Source organism: Leopardus geoffroyi, chromosome D3 (genome assembly GCF_018350155.1).
Source record: "Leopardus geoffroyi isolate Oge1 chromosome D3, O.geoffroyi_Oge1_pat1.0, whole genome shotgun sequence".
NCBI lineage: Eukaryota > Metazoa > Chordata > Mammalia > Carnivora > Felidae > Leopardus > Leopardus geoffroyi.
Window position 1 is genome coordinate 18,594,454 of NC_059339.1, and position 20,535 is coordinate 18,614,988.

A 20,535-nucleotide genomic window follows, 5' to 3' on the forward strand; every position below is an offset into this window, starting at 1 on the left:
CTGGAAATGCCAGTGCTGCCCCCCTCAGGGGTGATGTTTGATCTGGGGGTCGGGGAGGTAAAATGGGAAAGTCCCCCACAGTCCCTCCCTTTTGGTAAAATGGAACGTCAGCAACCAGCTTCAGAGAGTCCATGAGTGGCGATAATGGGAAAAGTCATACATGAGTATACTGATGTGTGGGTCTGCTACTGGTTTAAATAGTCCTATTTTCAAGGTCAGTAACTCAAATCTGAGCATCGTGGGGTAAAATTTTTATTGGGACTGTGCTAATTTGGGCTTTTGAGAGTTGCACCTGGGCTGGCCTCAGGTTCTTTCATCTCTGAGGAAATGGTTTGCTGAGAAATCCGCGATGGTAGCAAGCCCGGATTTAACCTGTTCGAAAGAGTTGCACGGTATATGGTGTTGCAGATGAGGTCACCGTGCTCATGAAAACAGACCCCGAAGACCATCTGCTCGGAACCGGTGTTAGTGCTCTGGCTTCCCCATCGAACCTGTCAGCCAGCTGCATTTAATTACAACTATCCGCAGGCTTACCTCTTCATGGCTGAGAGCCTTGGTCTGGATTAGCAAGGCTTTGACCGAGGTTCCATCATGAAACCACGTTTCCTCTGCTTTCAAGCTTATTGGAGGACTGAATTATATCTTAAATCAGTGAAATTAAATAGAAGCCCGAAAAGCACCCTTTGTACTGAGAAGGGTCCTCTCCTCACCTGGAGAATGTCTCACTTCTACTCTCGGTACAGTGGGGTGTCGCCCGATCGTGACCCACTGGGTTTGGGGGAGGAATGAGTGAGATCGTGCCCTTGAACGCACGGCGCATACACAGTGGCACCACCACCATCATCGTCCTCATGATCGTTCTGGTGAGACGCCCTGGTGCCATTTGTGTTTTTGCGAAATGGTCCAGAAATGACTGGACTCCTCTTTCGTTCCGTTGGTCACAGCCCGCCCTGGCCTTTTCATTCCCGTCGTTTTCTCTTGTTTGCAACAGGATTAGCTACATCCATCTGATGGCCCACTTTCGAATGCACACTCAGATCAAAAACCAGACAGCTGCCCTCATTAGCGGGTTCCGTTCCATTATCAAGCCCGAGTGGATCCGGATGTTCTCGACCCCCGAGCTACAGCGTCTCATCTCCGGTGACAATGCTGAGATTGATCTGGAAGATTTAAAGTAAGGAGCGAGAAAGAGGGGGGAGAGGTGAAATCTTAAGCCTCCCGGAAAGCAAGCTCTGCCCCCTTGCTGGGCTCCCTTCGGAGAGCTGTTTCCGCAGCCCACCTCCAAGTGTGCTGCTCCCTGATTAAGGGTGAATCGCCCTGGAATAAAAGCTCAGCCACTTGTCAGTCTGGGGACCCAAGAAGTCGAAGTGGAGACTGAGCGAGTCTCAGGGACCGCCCGCTGGGCTCTCCAGGGCTCGGGAAATGGGATTGCAGGATCTCCTGTCGGCTCCTGCTCCGGAGCTGCAGGCCTGGCTCTTAAGTTCCCTGCCCACTTAGCTTCCAGGGACATGGGTTACGAAGGCATGAGCTTCCAGCCTTCCAAGAAGTCAGTAGTCGCCCGGGCCTACCCGGGTTTGCTGTGTCATTTGGCTAAATCCCATCCCTGCCTGTGTCTGTGAGCGCCCGTGGGAGTGTGTGTCTGAGCCCATTGTCTGCGTTGTTTTCAGGAAGCACACGGTGTACTACGGTGGGTTTCACGGAAGTCACAGGGTCATCATCTGGCTCTGGGATATTCTGGCCTCTGACTTCACACCTGACGAGAGAGCCATGTTTCTGAAGGTATTTTATATGTTGCCTTTACGCACATTCATAGATACTCTCCTAAACCTAGAGGCCACTTGATACAGTAATTTACACTGGAAAAAAATAAAATTACCAAGAGGACCTCATTTTATCGGCATATCCTCTCCCGGAGGCCGGCCTCCTTGGTAAGTCAAGCAGTAACAAGACAGGCCCAAGGCGAGGCTGAGTCGGGTGGGCCCGGGACCTGCTGCCTACTCCTCTGCAGAAACAGGCCTGCCTGGGCCCGAGCTGTCTGGGCTCAGCACTCCGTCTTCCCCTTCACTGGCGCTGGCCTTGCCCGTATCTTCTTTCTTCCTTATAGAAGCAAACAGTGTTGATTACCTTAAGATACAGACAAGCAAACTTTTTTCTTTTAAGATTTTTTTTAAAAAGTGACCTCTACACCCAATGTGGGGCTCAAACTTATAACCCCAAGATCAAGAGTCACATGCTCCACTGACTGAGCCAGCCAGGCACCCACCAGATGAGCAGACTTTTTAACAGTCTCCATCCCTGCTCTCCAGGGACTGCCTCTGTGTACCCTTTTTCTCAGTAGCGTGAAACATACAGTGTCACACACACAATGTCCTGATAAAACACATGTGACTGAGGGGCGCTCGGATGACTCAGTCAGTTGGGCATCTGACTCTTGATGTCGGCTCAGGTCATGATCTCACAGTTCGTGGTATCGAGCCCCGCACTGGGCTCTGTACTGAGCGCGGAGCCTGCTTGGGATGCTCTCCCTCCCTCTCTCTCTGCCCCTCTCCCCGGTTCGCACACGCCCTCTCTCTCAAAATAAAAAAAAACATATTTTTTAAGAAACACATATGGTTGAGTAGGCTGGTAGTGACATATATTTTTGCAGAGTGGCTGACATTAACCAGTTCCCTTATATTGGTGCCTCTGAAGTTGTAAATGTTCAAAGCGTTCCCTCAGGGCCACCGTGTTTCCTGTTACTGACGTCGGCAAAGTGTGTTATAGGACACTGGATGGTATTTACACTTGTCTGTTTATGTGTTGTGTACCTGTGTATCTTATAAAAATGGAATCGTCACTTTGTTATCTGGTCTTCTATTTGATGTTTTGTCACGAACATTTTGCCATATTCTGGGGATAAATTTAAGTGCCTTAAAATATTTTCCTTCGGACGTTTGGGTTTCTCGAATGGTCTCAAGTGACCGCAGTCATTGAAGCAGCATGAACAGTATCGGCACCAATTGAAATGGCAGCGGGTTTTCTTCCTCCTTGGTTTGTCGTTGTGAGGAGAGTTCATTCCCATCAAGGAGGCCCTTCTCACAGATGCAGAAATGCCCTGGTCATCCCTGCAGGTTTTGAGGGACTTGGGGTAGGCAGGTGGACCTAATTCCAGAAGTTGATTCTCAAGAGAATCAATTCAGTTTTTCCGACAGCGCCTCCTGTAGGCAAAACACTCTGCCGACCCATAAAACCGCTCGCCCTGCCTCTCCCGGAAAGGAAGAGGGCCAGTGTCTCATAACCGTGTGTGCAGCCACTGTCCCACACAGCGGGCCTGTGTGTCTCTGGATAGCCTGTCGCCAGACCTGCCGTTCCTGCTCGTGTGCCCTCCCTTTTCTGCACACGGGCCCCAGAGCCGGGTGGTACCGTACTACACAAGCGTCGTAGCACAGGAGTGGACATGACTCTGCCTTCTCTAGACGTCACGCCAGCAGATGGCAGCTCCCTGGGCCACCTCCCCGCCCCCCCCCTTCCTCCTCCTCCTGCCCCAGGGGGTGAAGGCACTACTCCCTCCATTGAGCAGCCCTGGCCTGCAGCAGGTCTAAGCAGCCCGAATTGGAATATGCACAGACTCTCCTGGGTCTGTCTCCTCCTCCTTAACACAGAGCAAATCCCACAAGCTTCCGTGGAGTGATTAGACGAGACCGGGCTCCCAGAGCCCTCAGATATCGGCTTGCCGTGGCATTTGGAAGCACAGCCTGGTGTTGTAAGTAGCAGGTCCGTACCTGCCCTGGAGAAGGGAGTGCATTTTTAGCTGATGTTGAACTTTAGAAAGCAAATCGTTTCTTAGGACTTCCCTGGGCAGGTTTATCCCTTGGATTTCCGGGTCACTCCGATTCCTCTGTCCAGACATGAGCTAGCCCGTTGGGGGAAATAACATGGGTGCGGCCACGTGGAAGATGCAAGGAATCCCGAGAGTCTGGCAAGGGAGGAGGGCTGATTGCCCGTAGGCCCCATCTCAGGTCTTGGTCTGCCCCTCAGCCTTGCTGGCCCTTGAGGCCTGGTTTTTGTCCACATGCTGAGAGCAGATTCATCTGTCAGAGACCACTCACAGAGACTGCTCTGTAAACCAGCAGGCCGGGAGCTCGGATGAGCACACCCACATACCCTTGCCTGCGTGGCTAGGAAGCCGAGCAGGAAGCCAGGTGCAGGGGGAGCAGGGCCCCCTCTCCTGTGCCACGCTTGGTGGGCACCACGGTCTCACTGTCCGCAGTGCTCCCATTGCATGGTGTCTGTCTGAGCGATGGTCACCGTGCCAGACCCACTGGGGATCAGTCCCGTGTGGGGAGTTTGTGTTGTTCCTGAACTCTTGAGCTGCACATTCTCCACCCAGTGATGGGGTTGATGCCCACAAAGTCACACCCACTGGTGTAGTCTTCAGGGGTTTTAACCTTCGAGAGCAGCACCCTTAAGAGAGATGTGAGATGTGTTCTGGCCCTTGGACCAAATGCACTCTCTGTCACCGTCCTGGCAGCTGCACGGCAGTTAATGGGACCGTGACCGGAGAAGGCAGAAAAGGGAAGCTCGCCTGTAAGGGGCCTGTTTTGAGGGAGCAAGGGCCCCACTCTGTCCCCCAACCTGCCTTGTGTTGCAGTTTGTGACCAGCTGCTCCAGGCCCCCGCTCCTGGGATTCGCCTACCTCAAGCCTCCTTTTTCCATCCGCTGTGTTGAAGTGTCAGACGATCAGGTACCGCTGCCGGGGGTGGTGGGGGGACAGTCGGCCCCTCTTGGTTGTTGTCGGCTCTGCCCACCGGCTGGAGCCTCCACCCGGTCCGTGTCCGCACGGCGGGCAGCGCGGCTCCTCGGAGCCCCGTGAGAAGGTTCCACGGCCCTCTGGCCGGGAGAGCGGTCCGGCACCCAGAGGGTACCCTCAGATCCGGGCTGCTCTGGGGCCTGAGCTCTCCTTACTCCCTTGGGAGAAAGTACCCGGGAGCGGTTTTGGCAGCTGCCGGCCCGACCGGGGCTCCGGGTGTGAGGGGCGGTGGGAGAGAGGGGTAGGGACGCCGGCTGAGGAGTGGGCGGCACAAGCCCGAATGCCGGCCGTGCACATCCAGCACGTCGCTTCGTCTCCTCGTCTGTGCGGGAGAACGGATGCCTTCGGGGTCATCATGCTGTGTGGAAGGGGCCCTCGAAGAGTCGCCAGTGAAAGGGTCTCAGCCCTCCCCTCACCACCCGCGAAACCCAGTGGCCCCTGCACGTGGCTCCCTTCAGGATGGTGCGGTCTGGGCTCCAGGTCCCTCGTGAAACACTAGCCAACCCTCAGTCCCCTTACTTAAGGAGGCTGCCCCACTTACGGTCCTCCGTAGGCCGCCACGCTGGCAGTAGGAATCGTTCAGCCGCATTAGGCATGATTTTGTACCTCGAGTATTCTTACAGTACTCTGGCCCTTTGAAAACCGCTAGCCAGCAGTTAAGCGGAAAGCCCTGTCTCTGAGTGCGTACTTAACACAGGAGTCCTTGTGCAGGACCGAGCCGCGGGGGCCGCCGTGCACTCAGCGCTCGGGGCCAGTCGTGCCGCGATTGGGGGCTGGCCTCGGGCAGCAGCGTGCGCGCTCGCCGGCCCGCCGTCGTGCTCCGCCCCTGGCGCCGGGCGCCTCCCGCCCAAGGCTGTGGTGTGTGCTTGCAGGACACCGGGGACACCCTCGGCAGTGTCCTCCGGGGCTTCTTCACCATCCGCAAGCGGGAGCCAGGCGGCCGCCTGCCCACATCCTCCACCTGCTTCAACCTGCTCAAGCTGCCCAACTACAGCAGGAAGAGCGTGCTCCGCGAGAAGCTGCGCTATGCCGTCAGCATGAACACGGGCTTCGAGCTCTCCTAGCTCCCGCGCCCGCCCCCACCCTGGCCGACTCCCGGCGTCCCGGGCCCTTCGGCTCCGGGGGCAGCGGCGCCCTGGGAAAGTGACCACAAGCCAGGTGACCTCTCACTCTCTATAGCCATGAGACTCCCCTGTGGCCTCAACAACTTGGGACGCACGTGACAACTCCATAGCATTCCCTAGGTGACACTGATGGGAAGGGTGTTGAGAATAAACCTCCAAGTTCCGCCAGCGCTGCTCCTTTTCTCCTACTTTGCGGGGGCCTGTGACGCAGAGGGCCTTCTTCTGATGGTTCGGTTTCTCGGTGAGTCTTTTCTTTCCCTAACTCTGAGCTGCGTATGAACAAGTCCCAAGAACTCCCAGGGTCCAGAGTGTTTTTCATGACTACGGGCCCGAGTGTGCAAAGCCCACTACAGGTGAGACGCTCTCCTTCCGTTTCCGAAAACTCTTTACTCAGGTAAGGCCTCGCCAAGCCTCTATGCACTCGACAAAGTCTCTGCCCCTCCGGGCCACAGCAGCCTCTCTCCAGACCGCCAGGCTCACCTGCTGCCCAGGGAAGCAGAGGTGCCCGCCAGGGAGGCCGTGGAGCCCAGGAAGTTCAGGGCGCTGTCCCCACCTCGAAACCACGCATTCCACACAGCGGCAGTGCCCCTTCCCCTGTCTCGCCTCAGATGCTGTGCGCACTCAGCAGGCTGAGTGGCCGGGAGGCTTCCACTGGCTTGACCCCATCTTGTGCACTCACTTTGGCATCTGGCTTTGGGGGAAAAAAAACCCTTGGCCCTTAAGAGCAACTCTGTTTCCAGAAGGCTCTGGCTGTTCCCCCAAACCTGCTGATTCCTAAGAGGGCAGCTGCCTTCTCCTCGCTGGTGTGCCCTATTTGTTGTCTAGTAAGGAACAAGCACTAGCCAAGTTACCCAGCCTGTCCGGGCAGTGACTTTCCTCCATTGATGATAAAGTTGCAAAACAAACAAACAAAAAAACCTTGGATCTTACCGCTCATCCATCCTCAATGCAGGGAACCGGGAGCCCTTTCCCTGATGGAGGCTCAAAGGGCTGAGGAAACTCTGAGGTGGGGTTTGGGGTTTTGTTTTTTTTTACTTCATTTTCTCTTCCAACCCATTATGCCCCCTCCCCCCGCCCTCATTCCCACCCCTTGTGCTGAGAACTTTAGTCTAGATCCAGGGACTTGAGACAGAGGCCGTGTCTGTGGCCTGTGTTGACAGCCATCCACACTCACCCACCCCGTCAAGCTCCTTACGCATCCCTACCACCAAGGTAGAAGCCGGGAGTGCCTGGTCCCTCCTCTGCTCTGTGGAGCCGGCTGAGGGCTGACAGCTCTCTTCCAAGCAGCAAAGCACCTTCCGGCATGCTGGTGGCAAAGCGGGCAAGACCTGTCTCCATGGCCTCCATCAGAGGGTCACAGCTGGGTACCACGTCCTGCTCGGGTTCGACCCTGGCTCTGTTAGAGCCCCTGCACTTCTGGAGAACAGAGTTTTCCTTTGATGGAAAGACGGCAAGAAATCTAAAGACAGACAGGAATTTGTTATTTAAGATTTGTTAGTAACCTCTAGATCTATGGGTTTGCCACTTTAAATAACCCGACTCTCCTAAAGCTCTCCTCTGAATGCGTGCAGGTGCGCTGAGCAGGTTTGTACATTTATGCTGCGGCCCAGATTGTCCACCTGCACAAAGACGTGTGATTCCCCCTCAGCTTTTATTACCTGAGAATCCACCAGCGTGGGACTGGGGAGAGAGTGGTTTCCAAGCACCAACGTCAACTTTATTTGTTCTTTTGATGAGGAAGGGTAGTTTGTGATTTCATTTAAATTCTCTTCAACAGCTGGAAATATTGCACTATCTAAAACCCTGCATCTGTACGTTTATGGCTGGTGTTCGTGGACACCTCGATGGCTCTTGATGGCTCTAAAAAGTTGTGGCATTTTTTTGTCATTGTTGTTTCATAGATAACCTAGAGATTAAAACGTGATCAAAAGCTTTATTAAATTTGTACTTCAGCACATGATGGCTGTGTTCTGCTTTTTATCTGAAGGAGCGCTTTTCGACCACGTGTGTGGATAGCTCACGATGGGGCGCCTGGAGCTTAAAGGGCACGTAGGCTCCTGCAGCGGAAAGAAGGTACAAAGGAAAATGTAACAGACTCCCCAGTCTCACCCACTAAGCAGAGTCAGTAGCGGTTGACAGTGTCCTGTTTGCTTCCACTTCTGTTTTGAGAAGTAGCACACTTCAGATAAAGCGAAGGTCGTCTTCAGCACCGCCCGGGCCCTTGCCCTCTCACCCACCTCCCAGAGGCAGCCATCGCCCTGGAGTACGTGTCTTACACACAAATGGCTAGAAGCGATAGATGTATGTCCGTTGAAAACAATCCACATAAATTCACGAGCGTGTGAGGGCAAACTTTACAGCTACGTCTGGGTCCATTCAGCTTTGCCCCCACGCTGAGGATCATCCTTGCACGATATACAGCCGTGTCCCATTCTGTTCGGCCCAGATTTATACTCCGCAGGAAACCCATGTCAAAGCTGCCCGTTTTTCCGTGGTGCCTCCAGCCTCCTGTGAGTTCTCCCTGCCTGGAGCAGGGAGCCCTTGGAGGGTCTGAGCGGGAGGCTGGCCCCCTGAAATCCGGGGACTCAGGAGAGATGTCTTGAAAGCCTGGCAGCTCTTCTACAACAGTCAGAACGCCTGGGCACCCAAGAGAAATCCATGCGTGCCGGCTTTTCTCACCTGGAGCATTTGTACCACAGGAGGGAAAGAATCCTGCCAAGCTCCCTAAACAACATCAGTAGGGTCCAGCGTGAGACACCCAGAGCCTCATTCTGTGCCAAAACAATGACTTTTTTTTTTTTTTGAGAGTGTAGGAGCGGGAGAGAGGGGCAGAGGGAGAGAAAGAATCCCACGCAGGCTCCACACTCAGCAAAGAGCCTGACGTGGGGCCCGATCCCACGACCCTGGGACCATGACCTGAGCTAAAATCGAGAGTTGGCCGCTCCACCGACTGAGCCACCCAGGAGCCCTTAGATGAAGACGATTTTAATAACACGGCCAGAACTTGCAAGTGCCTGAGAATATTTACATGGAACGCTGGTCTCTGCAGCGTTTCTGACCTCAGCAGAGCCATGAGCCTATCTTTGTCCCGTTAACTTAGCAGATGTCACACTACGAAAAGTGACAGGGTCGCCAACAGACAGGTTATCTCTGAGGTTGGTTAACATGTAGATCCAGGGCTCCCTGAGGCCCCAGACTTATTTCCTGGAAAACTCGTAGGTTGATCAGAGCAGCTGCAGAACTGTGGAAAGTGGTTGGTTTGGAGCACCGTTTCGAGAAGCAGAGCGCGGGCTCGGGACCACGGAGACGCGTGCCAACCCTGACTTCCTGCTCCATCCCAGGCTGGCCTCTGCGTGTGCCTCTTCAGAGTCTCCTGTCCCCTTCAGGGGGCGCGGGGCTTCAATGAAGCAGCACGAGGCCCGCAGCCCGCTCAGTTCCTGGCACCGAGTCTGCACTCAGATGTTAGTCCTATTCCTACATTTGCCCCCCTTGGCACTAGAAGGAAACGGGACTGCCCGTGACTTGTCGCTTAGGCCCCGACCCGACTTTCGGGAGCTTCCGCTGCCACCGACCGACACAGCAGGGCAGTGAGAAATCATATGGAGAAGTCTCGTCTGCAATCTCCCTCTGGAACTTCTGCAGGAATGGGGGGCAGGTGCACTCACGGAGGCCCAGACAGGATCCAAGGGTCTCTCCAGTGTTTGGAGTCACAAGGAAGTCGCTCGCTCACTGTAATCGTCAGGAGAACTAACCTTTGTTGCAAGCACGTGCTTGGATCGCGACTTGACTCCGGAGTCCGAGCTGAGCGAGTGCTCTGGACAGAGCAAGGGATTTGGAGCCTCTGGAACCGGGTTCGCATCCTGGCTCTGCTGTCCACTCGCCCTGAGGCCAGGGACAAGACCCTCGGCGTCTCTGGGCCGCGCCTCCCTCTTCCACAGAATGGGCCTAGCAGCAGCCCGCACGTAGTGTGGCCCGAAAAGCCCCAGCCTGTGCCGGGCCCTCTGTGGACGGTGATACGGTGATTCACCGCTGGTGTAACCGTCCTCGTTATTTTATTCCAGAGACCTAGTTGACGCCCTCTCTGGAGTTCTGTCCTTCACACTCCGTGTGAGGAGGCATCCATAGGTGTCAGCGGGACGTGCCGAGGGGCTTCTGCCGGGCTTCACCCTCAGCCTCCGGTTTTTGGCTCCTTTGCCGAGCCCTCGCCGTGTCCTGAGCCTTCCGCCATACGGGCCCGGCAGCCGCATCCCCTTCGTGGCTTTCCCGGCCCTCGGCAGTTGGGTGGCCCCTGAGCCGCGGGGAGACTCAGAGACTCGGGCAGACCGGGGTCTGTGTCATTTTACAGACCCTCCGCCAAGAGAGCCAGACGGCGAGAACGCTCGGCGACCACAGGAGAGGCCCCGCAGGTGTGACCTGCTTCTCTGACCCCGGAGAAGCCTGCAGAGGAAGCCGAAAGCGTAAGTCAGACTCCAGGCTTCCCGAACACCGTGTGCCCACGAGTCACCGAGGGGGACCCGCCTGATTCAGCGGCTCTGGGGGGCCCGGGGGCCCTCGTTCCTGACCGCCTGGCGCCGCACCGCAGACCGCACTCAGGAGCAAAGGTTGGACCGCGTGCGCCACGCTCCGGGGCCCGGCGTTCAGACACGTGGGGGAAGGAGACCCTGAACTTGGCATCAAACGCTGGTTCAGGTCCACCGAGTGACTCCGGGCAGGCCTCCAACTTCCTGAACTTTTTCTTCCTCAGCAGGAAAATCGCCCCGACGGTAACCCTCCCACTTACCTCACGGACAGCTCGCGGCTGCGGGGTCTTCCAGACACGGGTGCCAAGCCCAGCCCCGCTTCTCACTGGCCGCGGGAGCTTTGCCCGCCTCTGCTGGCCTCGTTCTCGTCCGCAAAACGGGAGTCGGACCTTACAAAGCCTCTCTGTGGTAATGGGACAAGTCACGCTCCGGGGTCGGAAGAGGGGTCGGGTGTTTTTAGGGAAAAGGGTGCCATCAGGGAAGTGTCCTTTATTTCCCCTCCGGAAAGAGGGTCTGCACCTCGGAGACCGGAAGGGAGGCGTTCGGGGCCGAGGCAGCAGCCAGACCAAAGGTGAGCTGGTGAGCGGCGAGAGGTGGACCGCATCGCACCCGGGGCAGGAGCAGGGACGCCCTCCCACAGGTGGTGTTGGCAGGAGCTCCCGTCTCCCGGGCCCTCACCCTGAGCATGGCCTGGCGCTCAGCCTTCTGCACGATTTCTTGCCCCTCCTCCTCCCAGGGACCCTGGGCACTCGGTCCGTTCTGCGGGTGCGGATGAGGTTCAAAGAGACGCATCCCCTTGCACGAGACCACGCGGCTAGAAAGCCCCAGAGGTGGGATTCGGCCCCGGGTCCGTGTGATTACAAAGGGCCCCCTTCGACCTGCGTCGGCTTTGCCGCCACAGGGAACCGTCTGTGCTGGATATCCCACGGGTGGCAGGGGAGCCGGGAAGGGTTAGAAGTCATTGGGTGTGGTGTCGGTTGAGCGTCCGACTTCGGCTCAGGTCATGATCTCGCGGCTCGTGAGTTCGAGCCCCGCGTCAGCCTCCGTGCTGACAGGTCGGAGCCCGGAGCCTGCTTCTGCTTCTCCCTCTCTTTCTGCCCCTGGCCCACTCACGTTCTGTCTCTGTCTCTCTCAAAAATAAGTAAACGTTAAAAAAAACCAAAAAAAAGTCACTGGGTGCAAACAGAGACAGGGGGCTGCAGGAGAGGGCTCCCCCAGGGAAGGCAGGGGAACCTGAAGTTGAGGGAAAGACAGACGGGGGCGTGGGCGGGGGGGGGGGGGCGTGGCATGTGACAAATGACGCTTTGTCCTCTTAATATATCGCCTGTTCTGGGCACTGGTACCACACACTGGGCTCCACCACCCTCTCCCCACAGGGCCTGGCCCCACTGACTCCCCGGCCCACTTGTGTCCTTCCCAGGGTCTCTGCCCAGGGAGGGAAGCATCACCCTGTGTGGGGCAAGTGAGGGTCTGCCCGGATGGCGTTGTCACCATCACCGATGATGCCAGACGGACCCAGCAGTTGGTGGGCGTCCCAGCCAGGAGGCAGCCCCCTTGGACAGACTGCCAGAGAGTTCAGGCTTGCCTCCGTTCACCCAAAAATAGGCACACAGGCTGCGCCGGGTGCCAGGGGGGGCACAGTCACAAGGAATGTGGACACCACCCTGCCTTGCAGACCTCACGGTCCGGTTGGGGAAGAGGCGTAACCGATCCAAGGAAGAGATGTCTGAGCACATACCATGATCATTCGCTCCAGTGCCACACTGTTAGGATGCCCGCTTCACGGCTGGGAAAACTGAGGTTTGGAGACGGCAGGCCCCTTGTCTGAGGCCCTAGAGTCGGTCAGCGGCAGAGCCAAGATCCGAACCCTCATTTGCCACACTCCCAAGCCCTTACCAAGGTCTGAGCAGGCAGAAGAGGGGTGGGAGAGCCTTCCAGACAATGGGATCAAGACTGAGCGAAGCCACAGAGGCTGCTCTGTCCCTTATTCAGAGCCTTCTGCATCTGGTGCCCCATCTACCCTTGAGGGGACTGCTGGAAACAGAATTGCACCCGCTTTGCAGTGAAGGCCCTGCGGGTCTGTAAGGACTTTCTGAGGACCCCAGAGCTCTCGTCTCCTGAGTCCTGGCAAGACCAGGAGAGGTGGCTGTCTGCAGAACGGCACTGTCCCCGGCTACGGAGGTAAGAGGCTGAGTTGGATTGGGAGCGCGCCCGAGCAAGGGTACCTGCTCTGCAGTTACCCTGCCTCCGCCTCCCCCCCAAAGCTCCCCAGGTGGAGGCAGGATGTGGGCGTTGCGGCACCTCTTCCTTAGCTCATCGCTCCCATCCCTGCAAGCTGAGCCCCTCTCCTCACCAGTTGAGCCGGAGACCCAGGGGGGACAAGGCGAAGGCCCAGAATGGCCCCTTAGTGCATCTGGGACCATGATCCATTTGGGGTTGTGGCGTCTTCTCTATGGAGGCCTTGCTCTCAGCCCCCAAACCATCTTAATAATGACAGCGAACTTGCTACTGCTTCCACAGCAATGGCCAGAGTTCCTTGGTCTTCCCTCTTGGTTTCCTGTAACAGCGGCCCCTGTTGAACCAGCCGGGTGGCCTGTCCCAGCAGGTCCGTGCTGTGAAGCTGGGAAGTTGGAGACGCCCACCTCCAGCCACCCTCACGAGTGGTTTCTATCAGCTAGGGTTCTCAAGCTGCAAGTGACAGAAACCGGCTCTGCCTCATGTAGACAGAAAAGGGATTTATCGGCAGGTTTTGAGGACGGGAGACGCAGAGGTGAGCCAGAGCAAGGGCCAGGGTAGTTCAGGGTCTTCGAGAGAGGCTGAAGTCGAGCAGAGTCTTCAGGACTCGGCGGGAACGACTCCGCTCCGACCAGGAACCCATCTTTGTTCCGATCATGCCAGAATCTTCAGGGGAAATTCGGGGAGAGCAAAAAGACCCAGCAAGGCACCGATGTCACTCTTCCATTTATTCATTCAGTAAATGTTCTCGGGCACCTGCCATGTGCCAAGCCCTGTTCTAACTAAGCCCTAGGATACAGCCTACTTTGAGAGAGACAGACACCAATGGGACACCCAGAAGATCGCTTATGATGTGTTGAAAACAGGACGGACAGCCCCACGGAGATTGTATCCCAGGGGGAAAAGTAACTCCCCAAAAGGGGCTTGAGGCATGGCTGTCAAGAGAAGAGGGACTCGAACATAGCAAATATCCACAGGGGGCTTCCTGTTATTGTCAGGACTTCGAAAGCCTACGCTGACACCCAGGGCAGTGGCAAGGATTTGGATCCTGGAATTAGACTAGACTTTGGATCTGGTCCCAGCCACTTCCTTCCCAGGACCTGGGCCAAATCACCTCATCTTTCCACACCTGCAAAGTGAGGATGATCATTCGTCCCACGTAGGGTCCCCAGGAGGTCAAATGAGGTCAGGCATGCCCCATGCCTGGCATATAATGAGCATTGAATTTACTTCCCACACCAGGTGCTTGATCGCATCCTGGGTGTGGGAGTGTGGGGATGCGCGTGTGCAAGGTGGCTCACCAAGCCAGGCCCTTGACATTGGGGGCTATGTCTGCTGACCCTCCAATGTATTGCATTACAGCTTAACGATTTTATTTATCTTTTTAAGGTAATCTGTACACCCAGCATGGGGCTCGAACTCACAACCCCAAGATCAAGAGTCATGTGCTCCAACGGACTGAGCCAGCTGGGTGCCCCACCATTAGCTTTAACATCCTTCATTCCTTCCTCCTTCTAGTTAAGATTAAAAAAAAAAATTTTTTTAACATTTATTTATTTTTGGGAGACAGAGAGAGATAGAGCACAAGCAGGGGAGGAGCAGAGAGAGAGGGAGACAGAATCCAAAGCAGGCTCCAGGCTCCGAGCTGTCGGCACAGAGCCCAGTGCGGGGCTCAAACTCACAGACTGCGAGATCATGACCTGAGCCGAAGTCGGATGCTCAACCAACTGAGCCACCCAGGCACCCCTTCTAGCTAGGATTTTTTAAGGTACCTTAACTATAGAACTGCCCCCTGAGTCCTCGAACCACCCTGCAAAGCACCCGGCACCAGCTGAAGAAATCCCCCTTCTAAAACACCCCGTGTTTCCCAATGGTGTGTGTGCTCTGTCGTTGCAATAGGACAGCGTGACATTGCTCAACTACAGGGGTGTTCCTAGCGGTCTTCAGTGGGAGGACATTGTAAACCAAAAACCCAAGAACATCCCCCTGAAGAAAGCATTTGCCCCATCTAAATGCAGCACTGCGGGGGAACGGGAGGAGGGGGGATGGGGAACGGGAGGAGGGGGGACGGACCTGGTGCCTAGCACCGCAGGGAGCAGCACCGGAGTTAACTGAGAGAAGAAACAGCTAAAGGAATGTGGCTTCTAGAAGGACAGCCCCTAGCCCTGGATCACCTGCCTGCTGGCAGGAGGAGGGGGGACGGAGATTGTGGCAGAGGTTGGGGCTGGGCTGGGGATGGGAGCTGTCACACTATTTCTCACTGGCTTTAATCTTTGCGTGCTTTGATGTGAAATGTAATTACAGATTCTGAATTACGGTGGGGGCTCATCAGGGCTGACTCATCAATTAGATTTATACGCATTCGGTTCTCGGAGATCTGTGACCCTGATGTTGTCACCTCAAAGCTCTGAGAAATCTGTCCCGCCAGCTCGTCCTCTTAGGGAACTGTAGGGTCGAGAAAGCCACTTTTAGGGCCAGCTTGGAGGGACAGTCTGTCCATGCTTGGGCAGCCCAGAGACAATACCTGCCTCTGAAGTCCCCATTCTTTAAAATCTGTGAGGGCCTTGGCCTAGGAATCCAGAAATGTCAAACACATCTTTGTTCCACTACCTCCGTCGGAAGTCATGCTAACGGATTACTAACAGCTGCCAAATCTGGACCCAGCCCAGCCTCAGGCTCCTTTTTTGTTTGTTTTTTTTTTTTAATTTTTAATGTTTTATTTTTGAGACAGAGACAGAGTATGAGTGGGGAGGGGCAGAGAGAGAGAAAGAGAGGGAGACACAGAATCCGAAGCAGGCTCCAGGCTGAGCTGTCAGCACAGAGCCCGATGCGGGGCTCGAATTTGTCAACTGCAAGATCATGACCTGAGCAGAAGTCAGACGCTCAATCGACTGAGCCCCCCAGGCGCCCCTCAGGCTCCTTCTTAACACAGCCTTCCGGGCAGCCCCTACCGACCAAATGGCATATTGGCATCTCTTTCTCACTCCTGGAATAAGCCCTTCCACTGTCTCCACAAAAGGTAATTGGGAAGGGAAGCTGGGTTTTGCTACCGAAGGCCCAGGTGGAGTGCTGGTTTGTGCCACTTGGCTGACTGTGGCACATTGGATTCATCGCTGTACCCGACGGGGCGCCAGTTTGTCCAAATGAAGTTAGGGTGATAATCCACGGTGAAAATCCATCTAAGATGATAAATACGGATGTTCTTTGTCTACTCTCAAACCCCACACAAGTTAAAGATGCAGCAGCCGACAGAGGAGAAAGAAGGATGCCAGCATCCTTGGCATCCTGTGGAAAGCCTTCCAGGGGCAATCCTCAGTGGGGCCGTGATCATTTTTCTTCCCTCCTCCGTTGCCCTAGAACCGAAGCCAACCCTCCACATTCAGGCTGCCCAGGAACTGCACTCCAGACAGCCGGCTGTCTCCAGCAGAACGACCAGGGGCATGTTCTCCAGGCTTCTAGAGTTCGGAGGGGCCCCGTGGCTCTGGCTACCGGAGGGAAGCCTACCCTGGCTCCAAGCATCCCGAGAGAGGTAGATGATTTATGACAGGCATGGAAAGCATTTGTCCGTTTCTTTTCTCTTTGGCAGTCCTGTTTATTACACAAGTAAGCCTTTGTCAAATCCAACCCAAACTCCTTGTTCAAAAAAAAAAAAAAAGAAAATCCAGACAAACAACAATTAAAGTTAATACCACCCATAATCCCATGATTTAGAGGTATTTTGTTTTTAATGTTTATTTTTGAGAGAGAGAGAGAGACAGAGTGTGAGCAGGGGAGGAACAGAGGGAGAGGGAGACACAGAATCGGAAGCAGGCTCCAGGCTCTGAGCTGTCAGCACAGAGCCCGACGCGGGGCTCGAACCCACGGACCGCGAGATCATGACCTGAGCCGAAGTCAGACACTCAACCGACTGAGCCACCCAGGTGCCCCTTAGAGGTAAGTATTACTAACACATGGGACAGATCCTTGCATTTTTTCCTATGGTGTATACACACACATGCATTTCTTTTCCAGGAATTAGGTCGTTCTATACATACTATTTTACAACTTGTTTTTTTTTTCACTTAAAAGTTTTCTCTTTTCCACAGTAATAAATATATAGACACAATGTCAGTTGTTTTGTGTTTCCTTTTTTTTTTTTTTTTTTTTTTGAGAGAGAGAGAGGGTGCAAGTGAGCAAGGGGCAGAGAGAGAGAGAGAGAGAGAGAGAGAGAGAAGCAGGACTCACCTGGGGCTCGTGTTCACCTAAAGTGGGTCTCGTGCTCACCCGATGCAGGACTTGAACTCACGGACCACCCACGCACCCAGCTTTGTGTTTCTTATAGCCTCTTATTGTTAACTATTTTCCCTGTTTAGCAATTAGCTCCCTATTGTTAGACACGGTGTCCAGTTTTTCACTGTAATGGGCAGCACTGCCCTGAAAAATCCCGACAACTCCACCAACGTATCTATTTCCTTTGGAGAAATTCTCGGACGCAGAATCCATAAGGACGTACGTTTCTAGGACTTTCATGTGCACTGCCAAATTGCCCTCCTGAAAGGTCGTCCTGTCTCCAATTCCCCCAGCAGTGGAGAGTCCGCTTCTGTCTCCCCGCTGAAGTCTGCAGGTGGAGAGCCCCAGGCTCGGAACTCTCTCCAGCTGCTGGGTCCTGCGGCCGGACCCCTGAGGATCCTCAGAAACAAGTTCTTCCTCTCCCACTGGGCAACCCCAAGCGCCCGACAGAGAGTGTGTGGCCGGGAGAGGACGGGGTCCTGGTGCCACCTGGCCCGGCCACTCACAGACACCACCCCTCTCTCCTCCACGGACGCGCCCAGATGCCTTTTCTCGAGGCGGGCTGCCCACACCTTGTGACGGGACAGCGAGCTTTTGAGCTATCATCAACCTTATTTCCCTCTACAGCTCCTACGGAGTTAACAGATGTACGCACGTCTGAGGCAGTCATGCGGCAAGAGACTTTGGGGCCAATCCTTCCCGTTTTGACAGTGTGTAATCGAGGTGAAGCCATAAATTTTATAAACAAGAATAAACGACCCTTAGCAACATATGTCTGCTCGACCCTTCCAAGGTGATCGTAAATAAAGGCACCTGCTGGCTGGAGGAAGGATGTGGGCGCTGCAGATGGCCGGCGATGAGGGCCGAAGGATCTGTGCCTTGGGAGCATCTGGTGGGGGACAGGTCACCCAGCCACCCCCAGGTGCTGAGTCAGCTGGACGCCTTTCCACCATTTATTCGACCACTTCTCCGGGCCGTCTTTGCCTCTATGCCCCCCAGGCCGATGCCTGCTTCTCACCCTTTCCCAGAGAGGTAGCTTGTAGCAGGTGTGGTAGGGGCCCCTCCCCCAGGGTTTATGATACCCTCTTCTCCTCCCCTCCCCTACTTAGCTGTCAATCACTGCCCCAAGGTGGCCCCTGAAGACTGGGGTTCTTGTCCTGGCTCTGCTGCTGCCCACAGGGAGGCCTCGGGTGGCATGAGTCACCGTGGAGAGGTTCAAAAACGTGCTGGAGGTGGACAGACCCAAGTTCAAATCCGAGTTTGGCCTCTTCTTGCTGCGTGACACTGGCCAAAGTGCTGTCTCCCTGTGCCCCGGTTTCTGTGTCTGCATCTGAAACAAAGATACAAATATGTACCTGTGGGGGGGTGGCGTCGGCGGGGGGGGGGGGAGCATGTGCTAAGCGCACACGGAAGCTGCTCTGGTATCGCTCAATAGAGCAGCCCTCCTGTTGCTCGAGAAGAGCTCTGTAAATGTCAGCTGTTTGTGATGATACCATTATAACCATCATCGTTGCCGCAGCAGGTGCTGTGTGACTCTGAGCAGGCGACTTCACCTCTCTGAGCCTCAGTTTCCTTAGACCTGTGAAATGGGGAGAATGTGTACACGCCTCACGGGGTTCCGAGAAATGAGACACGTCCATGCAGTCGAGCATTGAGGGAACGGTAGCCATGGTGCTGAGAGGGTGTAGAGCCCCGATGTAGAGCCCGGCTCCACCTCCTAGAGCCATATGACCTTGGGAAAGCCCTTTCTCCTCTCCGCGCCTCAGTTTTTCCACCTGTAATTTGGACATGACGGTAATGGTAACAGTACCACGTGCAGGGGTTGTTGAAAGAATTAAGCGAAAGGTTGCCTGTAAAGTGCTTAGGAGGCCTGGACACAATCAGTACTCAATTTGCGGTCGTTACTGATATTGACCTACTAATACTTACGCGTGTCTCGACCTCAGTTTCTTCATCTGTGAAACGGGAGCAATGATCTCTCTGATCTCTTTCGGCTCTCATTGCTCTGTGACTGAGTAACCTCTCCCTTTCCGTCGGGCATGGTGTCCCTGGAGCCGTGGCCCTTGGTCTGACTGGGACTAGCACCCCCTGGAGCACACCTGTGTCCCTCCAGCCTCAGCAAGTCCAAACCACCCGGAGGCACTGCTCGGTGGTGTTCTGTGCTTCACCCAGGCCTGAGCTACTTGAAAGTGCTTAGAAAAGGAGAAGACGCAATTCAACAGTAAGCTACTTTTTTTTTTTTTTTTTTTTGGATATAGCCGCTGCTGTGTGCTGAACCCGTTGACTTATTCCCCGAACCCTCGGAAATTGAATCATCCCCAGTCATAAAAGGTGAAGACTGAGGGGCCGCCGCCTGGGTGGTTCAGTCGGTTAAGTGTCTGACTTCGGCTCGGGTCACCATCTTGTGGTTCACGAGTTCAAGCCCCGCATCAGTCTCTCTGCTGCCAGCGCTAAGCCTGCTTCGGGCCCTCTGTTCCCCTTGCTCTGTGCCCCTCCCCTGCTTGTGCACGCCCTCTCTCTCTCTCTCTCTCTCTCAAAAATAAACATTAAAAAAAAAAAAGGTGAAGTCGGTTACGCGTTTGACTCTTGATTTTGGCTCAGGTCATAATCTCCCAGCGTGCGGGTTCGAGCCCCGTGTCGGGCTCTGTACTGACAGCACGGCGCCTGCTTGGAATTCTCTCTCTCTGCCCTTCCCCATCTCTGTCTCTGTCTCTCAAAATAAATAAATAAACTTCAAAAAGGTGAAGACTGAGGCTCAGCGAGGTTAGTGAGCAATTCACTCAAGGTGGCTCACCCAGGAAGCGGCACAGCTGGAGGCTGAATTCGAATCTAACCTTAACGACAAACCGTAAGAACAGCTGGCTTGCTGCGGGGCGTGCCGAGCCCTTTTACACGCTGCCTCATGAAGCAATCCCGGTGGCCCCTACCTATGGGGCAGACATTGTTATCCTTCCCATTTCACAGACGAAGAAGCAAGGCTGAGAAGGATGGAGTGGCCCGCCCAGAGGCAAGAAGCTAGAAAGTTCCAGAGCTGGTCTTGAGCCCATGCCAAGCTGCGCTCACTGCCCTCCGCGGTGTTTCAAGCATCGGAAGCCGTCCGGCGGCCTCGCCGGCCAGCCCCAGTGCTGCTTCTCGTGCTTCAAGGCTGGAGCTCCGCGGACTCCAGGCGAGGCTTTGCAGCAAGCAGCCTGAGACTCCGGTCGGCTCCTGAAAAGGGGGGCTACGCTGGTCATTCTAGAGCAGGGATTCTTGCCCGCGGCTTCCACGGTGTATGCGCGCGGTGAACACGTGCGTGCGTCTCTAGGAAGAGTATGCACGGTCCCTCCGTCACAAGTGTCTGATTCTGTGGAGTGGGAGAGGAACGTGAGGGACGTCCTCAGGCCTCAGGCGTCCCCGACCTGTCACCCCTGCCTCTGCTCCGGCTCAAGCACTGTCTTCCACTGGGGACTCCCAGAGAAGGAAACTGCACCCCCAGCAGGGCTGCAAAGTTAAGTCCTTGATAAGAACGACTGGGCCAGCCTGGGTCCAGTATTGCCCGGAAGACTCCTGGGCCTGGGCGAAGGGAGGGAGGGACGGGCCACAAATCCGTCCAGGCACT

General features: G+C 55.3%; 1 protein-coding gene and 1 long non-coding RNA gene across 10 annotated transcripts in view; both read left to right on the forward strand.

Annotated features, from left to right (window-relative positions):
- UBE3B (ubiquitin protein ligase E3B) overlaps positions 1 to 7,870 on the forward strand; it is a 52,924-nt gene extending 45,054 nt beyond the window's left edge. For all 9 annotated transcript variants that reach the window (XM_045458136.1, XM_045458145.1, XM_045458140.1 and 6 more), the window contains 4 exons: positions 992 to 1,174; positions 1,668 to 1,779; positions 4,631 to 4,723; positions 5,662 to 7,870. In XM_045458136.1, coding sequence (XP_045314092.1) covers positions 992 to 1,174; positions 1,668 to 1,779; positions 4,631 to 4,723; positions 5,662 to 5,853 — 580 coding nt within the window. In that variant the 3' untranslated portion in view covers positions 5,854 to 7,870. The remainder of the gene's footprint in view (positions 1 to 991; positions 1,175 to 1,667; positions 1,780 to 4,630; positions 4,724 to 5,661) is intronic.
- A 913-nt stretch (positions 7,871 to 8,783) lies between these two features.
- On the forward strand, positions 8,784 to 14,103 carry LOC123587987. Its single transcript, XR_006707643.1, has 3 exons — positions 8,784 to 11,263; positions 12,109 to 12,614; positions 14,058 to 14,103. It is a non-coding gene; the product is annotated as an uncharacterized LOC123587987 (long non-coding RNA).
- Positions 14,104 to 20,535: the final 6,432 nt, after the last annotated feature.